At 48.3% G+C, this 22,948-nt stretch overlaps 1 protein-coding gene and 1 pseudogene across 1 annotated transcript; both read right to left on the reverse strand.

Moving 5' to 3' along the window:
• Nucleotides 1-346: 346 nt before the first annotated feature.
• On the reverse strand, nucleotides 347-8,411 carry LOC125546910. Its single transcript, XM_048711004.1, has 2 exons — nucleotides 7,761-8,411; nucleotides 347-907 (listed from the first exon to the last, which is right to left on the reverse strand). The coding sequence occupies exons 1-2, from the start codon at nucleotides 8,409-8,411 to the stop codon at nucleotides 347-349; spliced, it is 1,212 nt and encodes a 403-aa protein (XP_048566961.1).
• On the reverse strand, nucleotides 6,797-6,932 carry LOC125549702 (annotated as a pseudogene).
• Nucleotides 8,412-22,948: the final 14,537 nt, after the last annotated feature.

Consider the following 22,948-nt stretch of genomic DNA (forward strand, 5'->3'; position numbering starts at 1 on the left):
TCGCATGAAACAAAGGAACTGCAAGAAAGCGATGATCTAGTTGAAGCTACTCACGGGATGTTGTAATGTTGTTTGGAAAATAAGAATATGAAGATTAACTCAATTCTTTTAAAACACGAAGAACAACTGTATACGTTAATGATTCATGGTGTAAAAATTCAGGACCCAAAGTTTTGGAAGCCATTTGGAATCGCACAATCTATACTCCCTCCGTCCGAAAATACTTATCATCAAAATAGATAAAAAAAGATGTATCTAGAACTAATATATATCTAGACACATCTTTATTTATTTATTTTGATGACAAGTATTTTCCGGTATGAGTGTTATCCGTCAAATTCTTGTCCTAGCAAACCTTAGCACACGTTGTATTTTCAAAGGGAGGCATTGGAACAGGGGCACTGGACCTTAGCATCAACAGCCCGAACAACGCATCCGCCATTTCCTCCCCAACCGCCTCAACTATCTCAGCCCTCGTCACCTCCCTCACCACGGCTTCGCCCTGACTCACATGCTCACCCACAAGCTTCTTTGATCGCACCGCCTTGGCCGGTGCCTGCCCCTTCTTCTGCTGGACCGGCCGCGGCACAAACTCCCTTTCTTCCTCGCCGCCGCCGCCGCGGTGGACGTCCCTGCTCTCGTCGTGATGTAATCGGAGGAGAAACCCAAGGGCGCCGTCAGGGTGGCCCTGCAGCCCCTCGATGCCGGGAACCTTGGGCTGCCCGGGCAGCTCCGGCGACCGGAACGCCCACACCTCGACGACAAAATGGAGATCGTCCTTGACCAGCTTGTTCTTGGCCACATAGTCGTTCCAGCCGCGGCCGATGAAGCGGTACCCGCCGTTCGAGTTGAGGTACTTGAGCGTGAAGTTGAACTGGTTGTCGTGGTCGTCTTGGGCGACCACGCTCTGTGAAACTAGATGGAAGCGTTGAACCCTTTGCTCGGGCCGCGATTGTATATATATGATGGGTGCCGTGGCTTACAAGAATAGATCGAGAGGAGATAGATCACGTTCGGTACAGGAGGTTTGAGGAGATAGATCAGAAGAAGAGATAAGAAGAGATACAAGTTAAACACCTTTCCTTTCCCTATACAACATCTTCTAACACTCCCCCTCAATCTAAACCTCAAGGAACTTTTGCAAGGTTAAGATTGTACTTGAACTCATCCAATCTCCTCATGGTGAGAGGTTTTGTGAAGCCATCAGCAAGTTGATCTCCAGTAGGTACAAACCGAATATCAAGGAGCTTTCGAGCTACCCTTTCTCTAACAAAGTGGAAATCAACTTCAATATGTTTAGTGCGTGCATGAAAAACAGGATTGGCTGAAAGATAGGTTGCACCAATATTATCACACCATAATCTTGCAGCTTGTGGAGCCTTGACTCCAAATTCATAAAGCAAAGTCTGTATCCACATCACTTCAGCTGTAGCATTTGCCAAGGCTTTATATTCAGCCTCTGTACTTGATCGTGAGACAGTAGCCTGTTTTCTTGCACTCCATGATATAAGATTAGTTCCCAGAAACACAGCAAAACCACCTGTGGATCTTCTATCATCAGCACACCCAGCCCAGTCTGCATCAGAGTAAGCAGTAACAAGCAGAGATGGAGATTTGGTAATTTGAAGTCCAAGTCCTTCAAAAAACTTAAGATGCCTTAAAATCCTTTTGACTGCAGTCCAGTGAGTTGTTCTAGGTGCATGTAAATACTAACATACCTTATTCACAGAATAAGAAATACCAGGACGTGTAAGAGTCAAATATTGCAAAGCACCCACAATACTTCTGTAATTAGTTGCATCCTCTGGTCCAAGAGCTTCTCCACTTTCAAGAGTAAGTTTCTCAGAAGTTGAAATTGGTGTGCTTACAGGCTTACAATGTTGCAGTCCTATTCTTCTGAGTATGTCAGTAGTATATTTTTCCTGAGTAAGAAGAATAACATCCTTAACCTGCTTGACCTCTATGCCAAGGAAATAGTGAAGATCTCCCAAATCCTTGAGAGCAAACTCCAGTTTAAGATCTTTAAGCAAACAAGTGGTAGCATCTGAACTTGAACTTGCAACAATTATATCATCAACATAAACAAGTACAAATATAGTAATATTACCCTTATGATAAAAGAACAATGAAGTATCTGCTTTTGATGGTGTAAACCCAAGTTGTTGTAACTGCATGCTCAACCTTGAGTACCAAGCTCTTGGGGCCTGTTTCAAACCATACAGAGCTTTATCCAACTTACAGACATAATTTGGCATGCTTTGACTCTCATATCCAGGTGGCTGCCGCATGAACACTTCTTCCTCAAGAACACCATGAAGAAACGTGTTCTGAACATCTAGTTGTCGTAAACTCCAACCTCTGGAAATAGCAATAGACAAGACAAGTCGAATGGTAGCTGCCTTAACAATAGGACTAAATGTATCTTCATAATCAATACCAAATCTCTGTTTAAACCCTTTGGCAACTAACCTAGCCTTGTATCTGTCTATGCTTCCATCAGATTTTCTTTTTATCTTATAGACCCATTTGCAATCTATGACATTGATGCCCTTCCTTGAGGGTACTAAGTGACAAGTTCTATTTTTCATGAGCGCATCATATTCATTATCCATAGCTGCCTTCCATTCTTTGTGATCTAGAGCATCATGCAAATTAACTGGTCCTCCAACACTAGTAAGAAAAGCACGTTTGACACGATCATAATGTACCGTACCATCATTGTACTCTTTATTTTTGACAATACCTGACTGTGATCGAGTGTGTCGACGAGGAGCCTGAGAACAAACTGCTGATGTAGGCACAGAAGATCCAGGAGCATTTGGAGCAGAATTATCCACAGAAGATCCCAGCACCAGATCCAAGGAGGATTCTGCACCTGCTTCTGATCCTGTCGGCACAGGCGCAGGCGATCTCCTATTGCCAGGCGAATCAGCCATCGCGTCCCGCGCCTCGTCGTCCTGCGGACAAGTGGCGCGCAGTCCTGGGCTGGCAGGGTCCACCTGGTGGGGGCTGTCGGCCACGCGCGTGCGTGCACCCGCGCCTGGGCTGGCGGCCTCAACCAACCGCGCATCGGGACAGGCAGGGTCCACCCGACCGGCCACTGGCATGCGAGGAGAAGCATGCAGGGGAGGGCTATCCTCCTGGGATCGCGCGCCGTCAGGTGCAGCAGCGTTGACGTGCGAACCTGCATGGGATCCGACGCCGCTGCCAGCCGAATCAGTGTTGGATCCTGTGCCGTTTTTGTCCGGACCTGCACACATAAAATGACGGCCAGAATCTGCAGAAAAACAATTTTCTGTGGAATTTTGAAGGGGAACGCAGTAATTTCAAAAAAATTCCTACGCACACGCAAGATCATGGTGATGCATAGCAACGAGAGGGGAGAGTATGATCTACGTACCCTTGTAGACCGCAACGGAAGCGTTGACACAACGTAGAGGAAGTAGTCGTACGTCTTCTTCCCGATCCGACCGATCCAAGCACCGTTACTCCGGCACCTCCGAGTTCTTAGCACACGTACAGCTCGATGACGCTCCCCGGGCTCCGATCCAGCAAAGCTTCGGGGATGAGTTCCGTCAGCACGACGGCGTGGTGATGATGATGATGTTCCACCGACGTAGGGCTTCGCCTAAGCACTACAACGATATGACCGAGGTGGAATATGGTGGCAGGGGCACCGCACACGGCTAAGGAACGATCACGAGGATCAACTTGTGTGTTCTAGGGTGCCCCCTGCCTCCGTATATAAAGGATCCAAGGGGGGGTGGTGCGCTGGCCTAGAGGAGGGCGCAGGAGGAGTCCTACTCCTACCGGGAGTAGGACTCCCCTCCCCGTTCCTTGTCCAACTAGGAGAGGTGGAGGGAGAATAGGAAAGGGGGGGCGCCGCCCCTCCCTCCTTGTCCAATTCGGACTAGGGGGAGAGGGGGCACGCGGCCTGCCCTGGAAGCCCCTTCCTCTTCTCTACATTAGGCCCATAAGGCCCATTAACCCCCCGGGGGGTTCCGGTAACCCCTCCGGTACTCCGGTTTTATCCGAAACTTCTCCGGAACCCTTCCGGTGTCCGAATATAGTCATCCAATATATCAATCTTTATGTCTCGACCATTCCGAGACTCCTCGTCATGTCCGTGATCATATCCGGGACTCCGAACTAACTTCGGTACATCAAAATGCATAAACTCATAATAACTGTCATCGTAACTTTAAGCGTGCGGACCCTACGGTTCGAGAACAATGTAGACATGACCGAGACACGTCTCCGGTCAATAACCAATAGCGGGCCTGGATGCCCATATTGGCTCCTACATATTCTACGAAGATCTTTATCGGTCAGACCACATAACAACATACGTTGTTCCTTTTGTCATCGGTATGTTACTTGCCCGAGATTTGATCGTCGGTATCCAATACCTAGTTCAATCTCGTTACCGGCAAGTCTCTTTACTCGTTCCGTAATACATCATCTCACAACTAACAGATTAGTTGTAATGCTTGCAAGGCTTATGTGATGTGCATTACCGAGAGGGCCCAGAGATACCTCTCTGACAATTAGAGTGACAAATCATAATCTCAAAATACGCCAACCCAACATGTACCTTTGGAGACACCTGTAATGCTCCTTTATAATCACCCAGTTACGTTGTGACGTTTGGTAGCACCCAAAGTGTTCCTCCGGCAAACGGGAGTTGCATAATCTCATAGTCATAGGAACATGTATAAGTCATGAAGAAAGCAATAGCAACATACTAAACGATCGGGTGCTAAGCTAATGGAATGGGTCATGTCAATCAGATCATTCAACTAATGATGTGACCTCGTTAATCAAATAACAACTCTTTGTTCATGGTTAGGAAACATAACCATCTTTGATTAACGAGCTAGTCAAGTAGAGGCATACTAGTGACACTCTGTTTGTCTATGTATTCACACATGTATTATGTTTTCGGTTAATACAATTCTAGCATGAATAATAAACATTTATCATGATATAAGGAAATAAATAATAACTTTATTATTGCCTCTAGGGCATATTTCCTTCAAATTTTTCACATGATCAGCTTTAGTTAATTCACCCCCGTGATCAGGAAGAAGGGCTATTTCAGCACGAAGGAGAGCGCCTGTATTTGGATGAAGCTTGGCGAATGGAAAGAGATTTTCATCAAAAACAACATCTCTAGAAATATAAATACGTCCAGTAGCAATTTCTAGGCACTTGTAGCCTTTGTGGAGATTGCTATAGCCAAGAAAAACGCATTGAGTAGAACGAAACTCAAGCTTATGATGATTGTATGGACGAAGATTGGGATAGCATGCACACCCAAAAGTTTTGAGGGAATTATAGTTTGGTTTTTGATGATAAAGACGTTCCAACGGAGTAGAATTTCCAATAACTTTGCTAGGCAGACGATTAATAAGATATGTGGCAGTGATGAAAGCTTCATCCTAATACTTAAGAGGCATGGAGGCATGAGCAAGTAAAGAGAGGCCAACTTCAACAATGTGGCGATGTTTATGCTCGGCAGAGCCATTCTGTTGATGAGCATGGGGACAAGACACATGGTGTGCAATGCCTATACTACGAAAGAAGGAGTTGAGCTTCTCATACTCCCCTCCCCAGTCACTTTGGACTGTTAAGATTTTTCTGTCAAAGTGTCTTTCAACAAGTTTTTGAAACTCTTGGAATATAGAAAAGACTTCAGATTTATACTTAAGTAAATAAATCCAAGTAAACTTGCTGTAATCATCGATAAAGCTGACATAATATTTTTTTTCTGCCAAAGGAATCTCGGGCATGTCCCCATACATCACTGAAAATAAGCTCTAAAGGAGCATGAGAAACACTACTAGACTTAGGATAGGGAAGTTGGTGACTCTTGGCACATTGACAAGCTTCACAAACCGAATCACTAATAGGACTGTATGACAAGGAAAGTTTGCCTTTATTGACTACTTGCTTAACTATGACCGAGGAAGGATGTCCTAAACGTTGATGCCACCTTGCCAAGGAGGGCTTGATGACGGAGTAGACCTGACGATGCTTGCGACTAAGTGCTCCGGATGTGATGGGGTAGAGGCCGCCAATGCATCTACCGTGGTGTAGAAGTTCCCTCGTTGCCCGATCCTTGATAAAGAAGTAACGAGGGTGAGTTTCAAAGAAGACATTATTATCAGTGGCTAAACGAGACATAGAGGCAAGGTTTTTATCGGCTTGAGGAACATGAAGAACATCTTTTAAGACTAGATCACGTTTAAGCATAGGGGAATTAATCAAAGCTTGACCAATGTGTCTAATATCCATACCTCCACCGCTTGCGGTGTGAATCTGATCATTGCCGTGGTATTTTTCACGGAGAGCAAGTTGCTCTAGCTCACTTGTGACATGATCCGTGGCGCCGGAGTCAACATACCACACTCCTTCTCCTCCTTGATCACGCATAGCTGCAGCAACCTGACGAGAATCTGGAACAAAGTCTTCATCATAGCGGTGCCAGCAGTCCATGACCTCATGGCCGGCCTTCTTGCAGAGTTGGCAGCGAGGGCGACCGCGAGAGGAGGAGGAGGGGCGGCGGCTAGTGTTGTTGTTGAAGCCACCACCCCCTGTTCTGTTGGAGGAGTTGTTGTAGCTGCCGCCTCCTGTGTTGCCGTAGTTGTTGGTGTAGCCGCTGTCGCCCTGGGGTTGCCGCGCCCGCGCCCACCGCCGCGTTGCGCGTGGTGACCGCGCCCACAGCCGCGTCCGCGCGAGGCGGCATTGGCAGAAGATTGGCGAAAAGCTGCGCCATGAAGGAGACTGAGGCGGGCGTCGAAGCTCAAGAGCTGGCTATATAGCTCCTGGACGGTGATCGGCTCCACCCGAGCAGCAAGGGTCGAGACGACTGGATTATAATCCATGTCCAGTCCGGCCAAGATCTTGGATACAATCTCCGGATCGAAGAGCGCGGCGGCGGTGCATGCAACTTCGTCGGTGAGGCTCTTAATCTTGCCAAGATACTCTGCCATAGTCATGTTACCTTTTTGCATGTTCGTAGGCTCGATGCGAGTGTTGATGGCTTGCGCTTGGCTCTGGGCGGCGAACATGTCGTGGATGGCGCGCCAGACTTCTGCCGGCGTCTGGAGCGTGGCCACCTGTGCAAGGATGTCGCGGGAAAGGGAGCCCATCAAGTAACCTTGGAGTTGTTGCTACTGTGCGTACCAGAGGGATCTGGCAGAGTTCACCACCTGTTCCTCTTTGCCGTCCTTGGTAACGGTGAGGGTGGGCGGCGGCGCTGGGGTCTTCGCGTCAAGATGGTGCTCCATCTGCGCGCCCTTGATTTGGGGTAGGACGACGGCCTTCCAGAGGAGGAAGTTGCCTCTCGTCAACTTCTCTTGCGGCGGCGATCCGAGGAAGGAATTGGTGGGGGTGGAGGTGGACAAAGATGCAAAGATGGAGGAGGAGGCGTCGGTAGTGAGGGCACCCATGATGCTCGGCGTCAGGGCGGCGGAGGTGGTGGACATAGTTGCGGTCGCCTGGGGTAGCTAGATGCGATCTCTATTCGATCTGTCGAGGAAGAGGCTCTGTTACCATGTAAAACTAGATGGAAGCGTTGAACCCTTTGCTCGGGCCGCGGTTGTATATATATGATGGGTGCCGTGGCTTACAAGAATAGATCGAGGAGAGATAGATCACGTTCGGTACAGGAGGTTTGAGAAGATAAATCAGAAGAAGAGATAAGAAGAGATACAAGTTAAACACCTTTCCTTTCCCTGTACAACATCTTCTAACACGCTCAGCCCGCGGTCCCGATCGTGCACGAGGTACGTCTCCCTCTCGGCTAGGATCCCGGTGATGGGGTGGCCCTCGAGGAACTCGCGCTTGCACGAGAAGAGCAGCCGGTTCTGGTTGCGGTCCACGTCGCTCATCTGGAGGCTCTTCATGATGACGAACTGCGGGGCCGTGGCGCCGAGCGTCTCCAGGTGCTGCCGCTGCGCCTCGCTGAGGCGCAGCTGCCTGTTGACCAGCGGCGCGGCGTCGCGCACCGGCCGCGGCCCGTTCTTTCTACTGCCATTGCTATTCCTGTTCCTATTCCGGTTCTTCTTCGCCCCGGCCGCCGACGACGTCCCGGCTTCCTCTTCCTCCATGCTCACGTACGCAACGTTGCACGCCGCCGTTCGCCTCGGCCGGCTCTGAACCGGGATCGCGCAGGAGCCGGTGGTGCCCTCGCCCACCGTGTCCACCGCCCGTCTCTTCTTCGGCGGGACCACGAATGAATCGTCGGCGCTGCTGCCGTCGCTCGTAGTCGTCGCCCTCTTCTTAAGCTGCAAGAGATATCTCTGGAAGATGCCATCAGGAGACGTCGGGATTGGGTTCGATTGCGCGGCGTGGGCGTCGGCGTGCAGGAAGCCCGGCGAGAAGGGGTTTCTTGGGGCCGGCGTCATCGGATCGGAGTTGGGGATGCGAGATTTGGAAGACCTAGATGGTTTTGGGGAGGTTTTGCGATCGCAACCGAGGGGTGAAGTTATATATGACTGACGGCCGAAAAAGGAAGGAACAGATGGATCGGGAGTTCGGGACTTCAACTCCGCTTCAGATACGGCACGCGGTCCGTGCCGTGCGGGCCTTGTCTTGAGAGAGAAGAACTGGGAGTTTTTGGTGTAGGAACAGGCCCTCGGGTCCGCTTAAGATACGCACCGGCTTGGAATAGGCAGGCCGTGGATCGTGCACTTTACGAAAAGATGGCTAAGAAGTGGATTTTTGGTGGCACAAGGCGGTGGACGGGTCTACAGCCCATATTGCTTCCGCCCTTTTCCCGGTCCTCTCTCTCCGGCATGTCCTATTTGGCGCAGATGTTCGCGCAGGAAAAGAAAAATAATACTTCCTCCGTTCCAAATTAAATAACTCAACTTTGTACTACCGAAGCGGGATTCGATCCCTGCTCGCCACTCCGCCCAAATCTCACTCATGATAAGTATGAGACACGTTCTATAGTTGAGACGAGTGAAGCCAGTTTTTCATTTGTTTTCATCCTTTTTTCTATTTTATTTTCTTTTTTTCTTAGGGATTTTTGTTTTCTTTTCTCTTCTTTACTTCTTGTTTATTTTTCCTTTTACATTTTCATTTTTTTGCTTCCTTTTGTAATTTTTCTTCTCCGGATTTTTCTTCCTTTCTCCGTTTTTCCTTCAAATGCTTGCTCAATATTTTCTCAAATACTTGTCAATATTTTCTCAAATACTTGTTCACAATTTTCTTGAATAATTGTTCAAAATTTTCCAAATACCTGTTCAGCATTTTTATATAGATGATCAACATTTTTTCAAATACTTGTACAATATTTTTTTAAATACTTGTTCAACATTTTTTAAACATTTGTTTAACATTTTTTTATACATGATCCACAATTTTTCAAATACTTGTAATATATTTTTTCAAATACGTGTTCAACATTTCTTAAATGATTGTTCAACATTTTTATATACATGATCAACAATTTTTCAAATACGTGTTTAATATTTTCCAAATGCTTGTTCAACATTTTTAAATACATGTTTATCATTTCTCAAATACTTGTTCAACATTTTTATATACATGATCAACATTCTTTCAAATAGTTGTACAACATTTTTTCAAATACGTGTTCAACATTTTTTAAATACTCGTTCAACAATTTTCAAATACTTGTTTTCAACATTTTTTTAATACTCATTCAACATTTTCAAAAGTATTTTGAAGAGTTTTTTTGTACTATATATATTTAGAATATTTTAGAGTATAAGCAGAACTACAGAAATAAAAGCAAAAAAGAAAACATAGAACGTTAAAAAACTGAGAATGTGCCCTCCGGCGAACCTGGGGCGGCCCATGTGTAGCTGCCTCTCAACACGAGCCTTCCCCCAGGTCTCGTTGAACACGCGCCCTCTATTTTGCACCTGTTCTTCAGACGCCTATTAATGTGATTTTTTACAAGCGGGTGCACACCCCCCCACCCACCCTCCGATCTGGGTCGGCCCCTTCCTTCTTTATTTTTCTGTTGAACTTTAAAAAAACAAGTGTGGGCGCCAGGGTTCAAACTCGCGACCTCTTTGGTGCGACTAAACAACAACAAACACTACGACACATTGCCGTTTGAGATTACTTGCTTCCTTTTTTCCTTTTATTTCTTTCTTATTCCGAAACCAGCTTTTACCCATTTCGTCAGTTTCCCGACGGATTTGTTTGGTTTTTCTTTTTTTCTTTTTCTCCTGTTTCTTTCCCTTTTTTGTTTTCTTAAATGTGCAGATTTCTGATTTTTCTTCAAAATCAATGAACTTTTTAAAATTGGTGAAATATTTCTATGAAATTGATGTTTTTTTCCAAAATCCAGAAATATTTTTTTTCCAAAATCAATGAATTTATCATAAAATTCATGATTTTTTTTCACAATCGATGAACTATTGAAAATGTTTGAACTTTTTTTAAACGCAATGAACTTTTTTTTATAAAATTGATGATCATTTTTAAATTTTGTGAACTTTTTTCGAAATTGATGAACTTTTTTATATTTATGAACTTTCTCTCAAAATTGATGAAACTTTTTTCAAAATTTGTAAACTGTTTCTCAAAATGGATGATTTATTTTTGAAAATTGATGCATTTTTAATTTTTCCACGAACTTTTTCCAATTTCTAAGAACCTATTTCAAAGTCGGGGTTGTTTTCAATATTTTTTAGAATTATTTTTCAAATGTATACTTTTTTAAAATAATAATTTATATTGGGTATATAATATATGTTGACTGAAGGAAGGGTCAAATGAAACTATTTGCTCTTTGTATTTATTGAAATGAACTCGACCTAGTGATTATTCGGGATTGGTGTCAACGCTCGCAGGCGTAGTTTGAATCCCTCTACTCCCAAAATGGCGATAGGAATAAAATCTCATTATTGGGCCGGCCCAGGAGCGCGTCGCGTGAGGATATGTGTTTTGAGATCAAAGGAGTTCTTGCCTCAAGGGTGCCCTCCTGGCGTTAGTATTGTCTCGGCCGAAGTAGCTCCCTGCAGGTTAGTTCTTTTCATTTTCCTCATGTCCATACTTTTTAAATAAATATTATACTTTTGCCTCAGTAAATATATTTTAAATACATATATTTCAAAAAAAACTGTTTAAGATATTGAAAACTGTGAATTTGAAAAGTGTTAACTCAATTTAGGCCCTGTTTGTCTAGGCTTTTGCTTCTGCATTTGCAGTTTTTCTACTATCGCAAAAGATCTCCTAAATAGAGGCTTTTTCTTTGGCTTTTGGCTTATAATTCAATATTGTCATATGATGGTATAAGCCAAAAGCCAAAGCAAAAAAGCACATATTTAGGGTTTTTTTACTACTCTTTGCCAACCTGAAAAAGCTGCAAAAGCAGAAGCACAAACTGAAACAAATAAGGTTTAACATTTTTGTTAGCGTAGTTTTAAAAATGATGTTGATAGCATTCTAAACAAAGTTTGTGGCATTGAAAAAATGTTCACATGTTTCAAAAAAGGTGGGTGAAATTTGTTAAAATTATTATGCAATGTAAAAAATTGTTTGTGTAATTCAGAAGAAAAAAAATCACACCATTCAAAAAAGGTCAGACGTTTCAAAAACAAAAGTTTGGGACATTTTAAAAATAATTATATATGGTGTAAATAATTGTTTGCATAGTTTTAAAAAGTATTCTGCATCCTTCAAAAAGAGTCTCAACATGTATTTGAAAAAAAATAGCTTTACAGAAAAATGTTCAAAACCAAGTATCTGGAAATTTTAATAATTTATTTAAAAAATGTTAAAGTGTATTTTTTTTCAGATGTATGTGAAAAATATAGTGTGTGTATCACAAAAGGTAGAGTTCAACACATATATTTGAAAAAATGTTAGTCATGAATTTGAAAATGTAAAACATGTATAAAAAATGTTTTTGATATATGCAAAAAATGTACAATGTGTATAAAAAGGTATAATTGGTTGCAAAAAACAAAATGAAATAAAAAAACTGAAAGAAAACCGATGAAAACCCAAAGAAAGAAACAAAGCAAATCATAATAGTCTGAAGAAATCCGATGCAAAATATGAAAACAGATCAGAAAACACAACAGAGAAAAACAATTCAAGCCGAAGGGGGTACAGTATTGGCTTAGCCCACTCCCTCGTGCTCAAAGGTGATATATAGCCCTGGCGGGTTTTTTGTGACAAGTGATGATGCACGGGTCTAAGGCCCATATGCTTCCGGCCTTTTCCCAGTTACCGTTTGGATGCTCCGCCACCTACTAGAATTTGATCGCACGCCGAGTTTTTGGCTCTAAGTCAGAGAGATATACGCTAACTGTGGCTCTCGGCAAACCATAAAACACAACAACGGAGATAGAACATTGCCAAAAAGCACACTGTAGAGACAAAAGACTCGGCAAAGAACATATATGCCCAGAGCCAAACAGAGAATACAGGAAATAAGTTGCCACGGGTCATGTCCGCTTGCGCTCGACGACTCCGTGACATCGGGGTGTCTTTGCCCAGCACTTAAACAAGGCTCTCGACATATATTTTAATTTTCGAATAATATACATGGTCCGTGGGACACACCTGTCACTAACTCATTTGTGAATTATTTTCTTTAAATATTTTAAATCAATAAAAATGTTGGCCGAGTGTTGCAGCTCTCGGCAAAGATATCCTTTGCCGAGAGCACATAGTATGGTTGTCGGCAAAGTGTTGTTTCAATGCACATTTCTCTTTGATACTTATTCACGAGTTGGGTTTGGACTATTAAGGAAAGGGCTCCTTGTCCGGCTCTGGAGTGTAATTAATTTAAGTAGATGGGCTCCCTTCTCTCTTATGGTTTTTATAAACCCTTCGTGCCCTGTGTGAACATGTGCTTCTCCAGTTCCTCCTGCCCAGGCTTTATTCTTGTTGTCACACCACCGCTTCCATGGCTACCTCCTCTACTCATGGCCGGTTTGTGAAGGAAGTGCGGGTCCTGTTGCTCAGTTGGCCTCAAAACATCTTGTGCTCTCAATGGAGGCCATCGCATGAAACATGCCAGTCCCCGCATTTTTCAGGGTCGCCTACAATATTTTAGACATTTATTGCACTCTTAAGGTTTCAGAGCGGGAAATTACAGATCTGCACGGCGGACACGTAAAATGATGTCCAGAAGTGGTTGGAAAAAAATCCTATATTATGTCTTTGGGACATGTGTAGGCGTGCGGCCGAGGGAGGGGCACGCCCCGCCACCACGGGGGTGAATGTACCTCGGCGGGATGCTTAGAGCAGACACGACCTCTCACTACAGCCGGCATTGAAGTTGCGCCGGCCGAGAGTGCCGCCCACGCCGCTTCCCGGTGCACGGGCCTTCTCCATGTTCAAACAACGACCTGTCCGCCCGCCTCCCTCCATTAATCATGTGCGGTTGCCGAGAAACCTATTCTGACGCTACCGTCCATCCGTCTGCAGCCCACCATTAAACACCTCGCCGTGCGGCCTGCCATCCGCCCGCTATTTAGACGCCAGGCCCGACAACAGCCGCATCCAACCTCCTCCGCTCCTTACCTCCTCTCGGCACTACACCGCCATGGCCTCATCGAGGTCCAAAGCCATGTGGGACAACCTCTCGTCCGAACAGAAGAAGGAGATTGCCGCCATTGCGGGTGGTGGCCAGCGCCGCAGACGAGCCAATGGATGAGCCGACGCCACCTTCCTCGTCGGCCCATGCCGGCATCACCATGGGCGAGGAGCGTTCTCACTACACCGACATAGTGTTGGAAGAGAGGAAGGCCCCGTTTCAGTAGACGCGGACCGACCAGGCCCACAACCTTCGCCTCCTCGACAAGCACTGGCGTGAGGGGGGAGTAACTCGGCGTCGACATGGTCATCTCGGCATACGTGGACGTGGACGAGCAGGAGGTGCTACTCCTATCCTACCGCTCTGCCCGCGACATCCGCCGCAAGCGCTAGTGGTACCGCATCGTGCAGGCGAAGAAATAAGTCGCCTTCGCTGAGATCGACGAGCCGAAAAATTAAGTTTACGGCAAGGACGATGTCGCCAGCTCCGCATCGGTCGTGCCCCGCCGGCATAATGATGAAGCTGACACGTCCGCGGGCAGCGAGAAAGAATAGAGCATAGAAGGTTGATGGCGCTTGGGTCCCGTAAAGGCCACCACTCCTCCCCTACCGTTGAAGCTAAGCTTGGCGGACTCATCATCATCAACATCGTCTGATTAGCCACTTGCTGGCTTTGCGGTAGCTAAGCTTCATTTTTCAAGCCTCATGGCCGACCGACGAGCCACATGTCCTCCGGTTTAGACGTAGGGGTCATTTGGTTGCCACCTCGAGCAACATGTCTGACAATTTTGCATGCATGAGAGTAGCCTGATTTTGTTGGTGAAATTGCAAGCTCAGGCGCACCTCATATTGAAGACCGTGTTTGGTTGCCCCCCTAATTATACTCAGGTAGGAGACGATGTGTTTGCATGTAGCTCAAGCCACCAACTATGTAGGCCTCTGTCAGGCAAGATTTTTAGGCTAGATTCTCAGGACACCAACCAAACACACCTCCGACGGGTCACTGGGAGAGGCTCATGTGCATTTGGGCACAAGGTGGCAACCAAACAGCCCCTTGAGCCCAAATTATCACAGTTATATGTAAAAATTATTCAAGTTTTAATGGAATTCGTTTGGTTTATTTAAATTTGCTTATTTTCATTAAATTCTGTTAAAAATGTCTCGGGGCATTTGTTGTTACGGTTGGGGCATTTGTTGTTACGGTTGGATGGATAGCCGAACTCCCGCATCAGCGTCGGCGGATTGGTTCTCACCGTTTCACGGACGAATGTGGTGTCTGATTTGAGGCCGAATGTTGTTGATGACCTTACCCTAACCAGTCCCTACACGAAATGCCTCGCTGACTACCCAACACATGGCTGGAGCCACTTATGGCGAGCAGGACATGGGGCAGCCGGCGGTGCAGCACTACCTGCCTCCCTATACCCCCACCACTCATCAATGCCCCTTGCTTTTGTAGTATTGTGCTTTTGGTGTCCCCGGAAGGCCGGAACGTGGCATTAGGTGCGGTAGCTTTTCTATAATGTACTACATCAAGCAAGAACACATCTCATGAGCAGTGTGTCCACCATGGAAATGGCTGCAACTCCAGCCCAACTGGCGCCTGTGTTGGAAGCAAATCGCGGCTCTGAGCTGGTCATCTTTTAACGGGAGAGAGATGATCATCGTCTTTTAACCCCATGCAAAGCTGCGCGCGTGTTAGCGCAAAGAAAGAAGTACAGGCAGCAAAGTCCAAGAAGATGGAGCTCCAACGAGGGGAACGCGACGGCGACGCGGACTGCAAAGCTCCGATGGTCCATGTGTCGATCGCGCCCCACCGCGCCGCGCCGCGCCGCGGGACTCCGGTGCGGTTGGGGGCTGCTACTCCGCTTTATTGCGTCGGCACGTGGTGGTGGAGTCCTCTGGGCTCTGGCCCTCTCCGTGCCTCCGGCGGCCATGCCCTCCCCATTATTGCGTCGCGTTCGTCGAGCAAGCCATGCCATGTTCTCCAGCAGATATAGCTGCTTCCCTGCTACATGTGCCGAGCGGTTTAAAGCCAACTCCATCGCGTGACCCTATTCTGCTCGGCTCCATCCGTTTGAGGTAAAAAAGACAAAAAGACGGCCCAGCGCGCGGGAACAAACGAACTTTTGTCCGTTTTGTGTCCGCTTTCGACCCATCCGCGGCCCAAGTTTGCGCCGTTTTTGAGGTGAAACGAACACCACGCGGACACGCAGGTCGTCTGCGCGTGTCCTTCCTTGGCCCGCCCGTCGGTGGCACAAGGCGGGCCTTTTTCTATCCGCCCCCCTCCCTCCCTCCGGCCGCACCCCCTCCACTCTTCCCCACTCTTCCCCTCGCCGCTGCCGCTGCCATTGCAGCCATGCAGTTCGGACGCGAGCTCGCCCAACCCCTTCCCCTCGGCGCCGCCGAGCTACCCAACCACGACCACCTGGTTTGCGCACCCGCCGGCCGGTTTTGGGACGGATCCGGTCGGTCTTGAGCTCGGCCGGCTGTGGGAGGCCGTGCCGCGCCATGGACTGGCCCACCTCGCCAGAAGGACCTGGCAGGGCCGCAAGGCCACATGCAGGCAGTGGCTCCTCCTCTAGCCGCTCGGATCTGCATCGTCGGTGGTCCGCCGGCAGATACACGAATGGCGGTCGGCCGGGCTTGGTGGTTGCCCAAAAGCTCGCCGGCGCACCGTTGCCACTCATTAAGTGCGACCACTGCCCAAGGATGGTCGTGCGCCGCATGTCTACAACGCCGGAACATCCCAATGGGTGTTCATCAAGTGCTTAAACGATGGGGTATGCGTTTTTTTTAGCTTCGGTTTGTGCTCTAGATTTGACTAGTTGTACTAACTTCAAATTTTGTTGTGTAGAATGGATGCAAGTTTTGGTATTGGAAAGAAGAGTACATCCATATATTGATAGAGCGAAATTTAGTACATGTTCGTGCATTTTTAGCTAGCATAGAGGCTGTGAATGAGAGAAGTGCACTTGTTGCTAAATTAGAGGCTAGACACGAGACTAGGTGTGTGGAAGTAACATCTACATTTGGCTTGAAGAAGAAAGGAGGATGCCAAATCGAGTCACCTCCACAGATTAACAATGAGTGCATCGAGAAGGCCCTAACCCAACTCAAGGGGCAGTTATGGAAGTTGGGCTATCTTCTAAAATGTATTCTTATTGTTCTTATTTTCTTTGGCCTTACTTTACTAGTCAAAATGTGATGATGTATTGTCATGTATCAAAAATGAACGATAAAAAAAGTTAAAGACTTGCAAAGAAAAATACGCGGACAGGATACGGCCGGGATGCGTCCGCACGCTGCTTGCACGACCACCGCATTCCAGAACACGTCCGAACACGACTCCAAATCCCTATTCAAACGGACAGAATCCGGACAAAACGGATGTTCATTTGGGGTCGCGCGGTGGAGTTGGCCTAATAGAGCGGAGTGGGATCCGCCGCGCGTATCTCTGGTGTTCAATGCTCGCCTGCCACCGGCCGGCACGGTACGGGGAGCATCCTATGAAGGCCAAGTGTAGTACAGCCGCGTACCGCCATTGATCGTGCGCTCGCGGAACGCGCCTGGTTCGTGCCGTGCTCGCCCTCGGTCGATCTCCGCAACAGAGAGGACGACGGGCACGACGGGGACCGAGGCTGTGCCGTGCTGTATGTACACGAACGTCCGGCAAAGGCAGAGCGATGGGGGGCGTCCGGCCGTCACGGGAGAGCGTAGAGCCGTAGAGCCCGGGCCCCGGGTTGAGGAGGCCATAGCCCATAGCCATGTCGTGCAGTCGTGCTGCAAAAGGCACATCACATGTGGTGGTTAAACTGAGAGGTGCATCGGCCTGCAGTGCAGGAGAGAGGCCAAGGCCGGGCCAACGGGAAACGAGCTCGCATTGCATGCACGATCATCACTGCCTGCTGATTAGCGAGAGAAGCAAGTGATCACTACGGTGCCAGTGGCAGTTTGATGTGGAGATCTATCCTCCTAACGTGGCTTGCCAACGCATGCAGCTTGTCGCCACATCTTCTGTATTATTGTACTAGCACTATCTTGGTTCCCTTGGTTGTTATCCACCAAGGCCTCACATGCAACGCACCTGCTGTTGCCATATCCTGGACATCATATTCGGACAACGGGCACACGCCGATCGCCGTACACAAAGCTGGTGCACGTGCCAGCTTTAGCACAGAGACGTTCAACCTAAAGTGTAATGTAATGCCTCCGGTAGATCTGAGTGCATGTGTGCGTTCTGAGAGCAAAAACATATGAGCAAGAAAGAGCGGGAGAGACTGATGGACGCAGTCCGTGCTGGCAGAGGCGTGGCAATGCGCCGCTCAATGTCCATCTCGAGTCGAGTCGAGTAGAGTCGGAGCTCCCCGCTGCCGTGGAATCAGCAGCTGTCGGCCACCACCACGTGCGGGGCCTTTTGGCCGCATTCCTGCGCTGCTGCTCCACGTTCGTTCGCCGTAACTGGACGACTGACCATGAAATAATATTTTATGATGTGACGATGGATTAATTATTGGAGCCGACCATGATACTCATGGTAATTCTGTACGCTGCTACGCGTACCTCAAGATGGCAATGGCCTTGAAACCCGCGTCCTCACAGGTTTTTACCCTGTTAGAGAAGGGGATGAACGTTTTTTAACCCCGCGGTCGGCTGTTGATTAAAGTATAAAACCCGAGACGTTTCACGGATTTAAATCCGTTTCAACAATACCTGAACCCGAAACCTGTCATCCCGTCAAAATACACAATAAGCGTATTCGAGGAGTGCAATTTTGAGCGTGATAATGATCATGGACAGCCATCTTGCTCATTCTCTTCTTTGCAAGCTCCATTCCTTATGTCACTCTTCAATGAATGTGTAGAATGAAATCAAATCTGAACTAGACCGTTACTTGGAAGATGAGCTAGTTTCATTGTCCAAAGATAAATTGAGTGTGTTAGATTTGGTGGAAAGTTGGTGAAACACGCTATCCAACTTTGAGGCTGCTAGCATGTGATATTTTTACAACGCCGGTCAGCACGGTTGCCTCAAAATCAGCATTTAGCACAAGTGATAGAGTTCTAGTTCTAAGCGGTAGAACTCCAGTCCTTATGTTTGCTTAAATATGCCGATTTCCCCGTGGATTCCCCGTGTGTTTAGAAAATCCGATGGGTTTAGGGGACGGGTAAAAAGCTAGCCCTGCGTACGATGACGGGGACGGGGACGGGCTTCCGAATTTTTCGTGGGGATGGGTTTGGGAAGGCAAAACCCGGTGAGTTTCGTCCCCGTTGCCATCTTGACGCGTACCGCTGCCTCAGAGATGGCGACAAACATATCGAGTAACAACGATGTGATTGTGGCGTTGCGTGCGAACCAACCTGCGGTGCACGCATGGTTAGAAAGAGAGTGATATCCGTCATTCATTAGGGTTTAAGTCCTAAACTTGACATCGGTTACTGATTTTACTGTTGTCGTGTTGGGCGGTGGAGATGTACGCGGGAGCAAGATGCGGCAGCTTGATCACCGCGGTTACTTTTGTTGGGAAACATAGCATGCAATTTCAAAAAAAAATTCTACGCTCACGCAAGATCTATCTAGGAGATGCATAGCAACGAGAGGGGGAGAGTGTGTCTACGTACCCTCATAGACCGAAAGCGGAAGCGTTTGACAACGCGGTTGATGTAGTCGAACTTCTTCTAACTCCGACCGATCAAGCACCGAACGTACGGCACCTTTGAGTTCTGCACACGTTCAGCGCGATGACGTCCCTCGCCTTCTTGATCTAGCAAGGTGTCGAGGAAGTAGATGAGTTCCGTCAGCACGCCGGCGTGGTGACGGTGATGGTGAACTGATTCTCGTGTTGGGGAACGCAGTATTTCAAAAATTTACCTACGATCATGCAAGATCTATATAGGAGATGCATAGCAACACGAGGGGAGAGTGTGTCTACGTACCCTCATAGACCAAAAGCGGAAGCGTTTAGTAACGCGGTTGATGTAGTCGAACGTCTTCGCAATCCAATCGATCCTAGCACCGAACATACAGCACCTCCGCGTTCAGCACACGTTCAGCTCGATGACGTCCCTCGAGCTCTTGATCCAGTTGAGGGCAAGGGAGAGTTTCGTCAGCAGGACGGCGTGGCGACGGTGATGATGAAGTTACCGGCGTAGGGCTTCGCCTAAGCACTACGACGATATGACCGAGGTGTGTAACTATAGAGGGGGGCACCGCACACAGTTAGGACAATTGATCTTCTGTGTTCTAGGGTGCCCCCTGCCCCCGTATATAAAGAAGGGAAGGGAGAGGCCGGCCGGCCCCTGTAGGGCGCGCCAGGAGAGAGGAGTCCTACTAGGACTCCAAGTCCTAGTAGGATTCCACCTGGAGGAAGGGGGAAGAAGGAATGGAGAGGGAGAAGGGAAGGAAAGGAGGGTGCCGCCCCCTTCCCCTAGTCCAATTCGGACCCAAGGGGGGGGGGGCGCGGCCAGCCCCTTGTGGGACTTCTCTCTCCCCACTAAGGCTCATGAAGGCCCATTAGTTCCTCCGGGGGGTTCCGATAACCCTCCGGCACTCCGATAGTTGCCCGATACCTCTCGGAACTCATTCGATGTCCGAATAACATCGTCCAATATTCAATCTTTATGTCTCGACCATTTCGAGACTCCTCTTAATGTCCGTGATCTCATCCAGGACTTCAAACAATCTTCGGTCATCAAATCACATAACTCATAATACAAATCGTCATTGAACGTTAAGCGTTAAAAACCACAACGCAGTATAGTGATTGCTTTTTGATCTTCAGAAAGAACCATGTTCATTGAATCCGAATCAACTAAAGTTGGAAAAACTGACACCCGCCAGCCACCTGTGTGCAAAGCATGTCGGTAGAACCAGTCTCATGAAAGCAGTCATGTAATGTTGGTCCGGGCCGCTTCATCCAATAATACCGCTGAATCAAGAAACAACTAGTGACGGCAAGCAATATGTATATACCCACGTCCACATCTCCTTTGTGTTCTACTCGTACATATAACATCTACGCATAAATCTGGCTCGGATGCCACTGTTGGGGCACCCCATAGACACACAAGTTGATCTCTTAGCCGTGTGCGGTGCCCCCCTCCAGAGATTTCCACCTCCAATAGCGGAACCTGGATGCTCATATTGGCTCCTACATATTCTACGAAGATCTTTATCGGTCAAACCGCATAACAATATACGTTCTTCCCTTTGTCATCGGTATGTTACTTGACCGAGATTCGATCGTCGGTATCATCATACCTAGTTCAATCTCGTTACCGGCAAGTCTTTTTACTCATTCCATAATGCATCATCCCGTGACTAACTCATTAGTCACATTGCTTGCAAGGCTTATAGTGATGTGCATTACCAAGAAGGCCCAGAGATACCTCTCCGACAATCAGAGTGACAAATCACTAAAAAAAAAAGACACATCCGTGACATTTTGGGCCGAACAATTTTTTTTGTCATACATATGACACTTCTATGACGATAATTGTGACAAAACCCGGCATCATCATAGATGTGGTGGGCTCCTACTTCTATGACAAGAAATCATGACAGAAAATGAGCTTTTCGTCCTGGGCGGGCCGGAGACGCAGCTGCATGACATTCTTTGGGCCCTCCATGACGGAAAAAACCGTGGTAGAAGCGAGGGCGAGGAAAATTTTGGGGAGTTCCCGGTTATGGTGGGAGGTCGGGGGCCGAGCGATGCGCGTTTCTCTCGTACACGTACGCGTGTGTGTGCGAGGCATTGGCTCTAACTGAACCCGAGCGAGGCGTTGGGCTCTAACTGAACCCGAGCGATTGCACTGCAGGCTACGCGTTACTGAACCCGAGCGATTGATCGATGGCTGTTAACTGAACCCGATCGAGCGATTCCTTCGCTACTATTGCTAACTGAAACCGATCGATTGGATGATCAGTGAGCGTTGCGGGGGGGTTGGATGAACAGTGAGCGGTGGCGTTGCCTCTGGATGAATAGGACCCCGTGGTGTGGTGGAGGGCTGGATGAACAGTAGACGGTGGAGGGGTGCCCGTGAGGGGTGATTGAATAAGACCCCGTGGTGTGGAGGGCTGGATGAACAGTAGACGGTGGAGGGGTAGCTGAACAGTAGCCGGTGGAGTAGCGCGCGGTGGAGGCTGGATGAACAGGAGCCCGTGGAGGCTGGAGGAGATCGACGGTAGCCCGTGGAGGCTGGAGGAGGTCGACGGTGGAGATGAACAGTATCCCATGGAGTCCCGTTTTGCGGTACGCCACCCCCCTCCCGATGAACAGAACCCCCGTTTCGACCGTAGGAGGTCCGTTTCGTCCGTTTTGCGGTACGCCACACTCCACCCGATCAACAGGACCCCCGTTTCGACCGTAGGAGGTCCGTTTCCTCCGTTTTGCGGTACGCCACAGACCCCCGTTTCGACCGTAGGAGCTCCGTTTCCTCCGTTCTGCGATACGCCAGGCCTCGTTTCCATCGCATGTTCCGTCCAAGCCCTCCCAATGAACATGGCCACGCATTCCGTTCGACCCAGCCGGTTGGCTCCCACGCGTTCCGTTGTCTCCCGATGAACACGACGCATTCCGTTGCCTCCCGATAAACACGACGCATTCCGTTGCCTCCCCATGAACACGACGCATTCCGTTGCCTCCCCATGAACACGACGACGACGTTGTTTCTCCGTTCCGACCCAGCCATGTACACGAGCCCTGGCCGTACGTATGCGCGAGTAGGCGTTCGAGACCCTGCCCGTATGTACACATACGTGGCCGTATTTTTTTTCTTGCACCCTGGCCGCTGTACGTACGTGTACATGCTACGTCCGCGCCTCTACTATGACACGTGCACGCCTCTACATCGACCAGTATGTACGTACACGTTCGCGACCAGAATGACAACGCTACGTACGCTTCGATCAGGTGGGTCCCGACTGTCAGGCACTTCCTTGCCTGCGAAGATGTAACTGGTGGGTCCCAGCAGTCAGGGGGCGAATCGTTTTTTTTGCCCGGACGCACTTCCTTGCGTGCGAAGGTGTAGCTGCTGGGTCCCAGCAGTCAGGGGGGGGAATCGTTTTTTTGCCCGGACGCACTTCCTTGCGTGTGAAGGTGTAGCTGGTGGGTCCCAGCTGTCGGGGGGCGAATCTTTTTTTTCGGACGCACTTCCTTGCGTGCGATGATGTAGCTGGTGGGTCCCAACAGTCAGGGGGCGAATCGTTTTTTCGGACGCACTTCCTTGCGTGCGAAGATGTAGCTCGTGGGTCCCAGCAGTCAGGGGGCGAATCATTTTTTCGTGAAATACGGTGGCCCGTTTGGTGGGTCCCCGCTGTTAGGTGGAGGAATAATTATTTTGCACGTAATAAGGAGGCACTTCCTTGCGGCTGTCGTGGACCCAGCTGTCAGCCTCTCCACGTACAGTCCATG

The sequence above is a fragment of the Triticum urartu genome, chromosome 3, assembly GCF_003073215.2.
Source record: "Triticum urartu cultivar G1812 chromosome 3, Tu2.1, whole genome shotgun sequence".
NCBI lineage: Eukaryota > Viridiplantae > Streptophyta > Magnoliopsida > Poales > Poaceae > Triticum > Triticum urartu.

Bases quoted from the DNA above. Each gene is read 5' to 3' on its own strand.
- LOC125546910 (XM_048711004.1), bottom strand. From the start codon at position 8,411: ATGACGCCGGCCCCAAGAAACCCCTTCTCGCCGGGCTTCCTGCACGCC. The intron at 908-7,760 runs GTGTTAGAAGAT...CTAGTTTCACAG, and splicing joins ATCGGGACCGCGGGCTGAGC to AGCGTGGTCGCCCAAGACGA.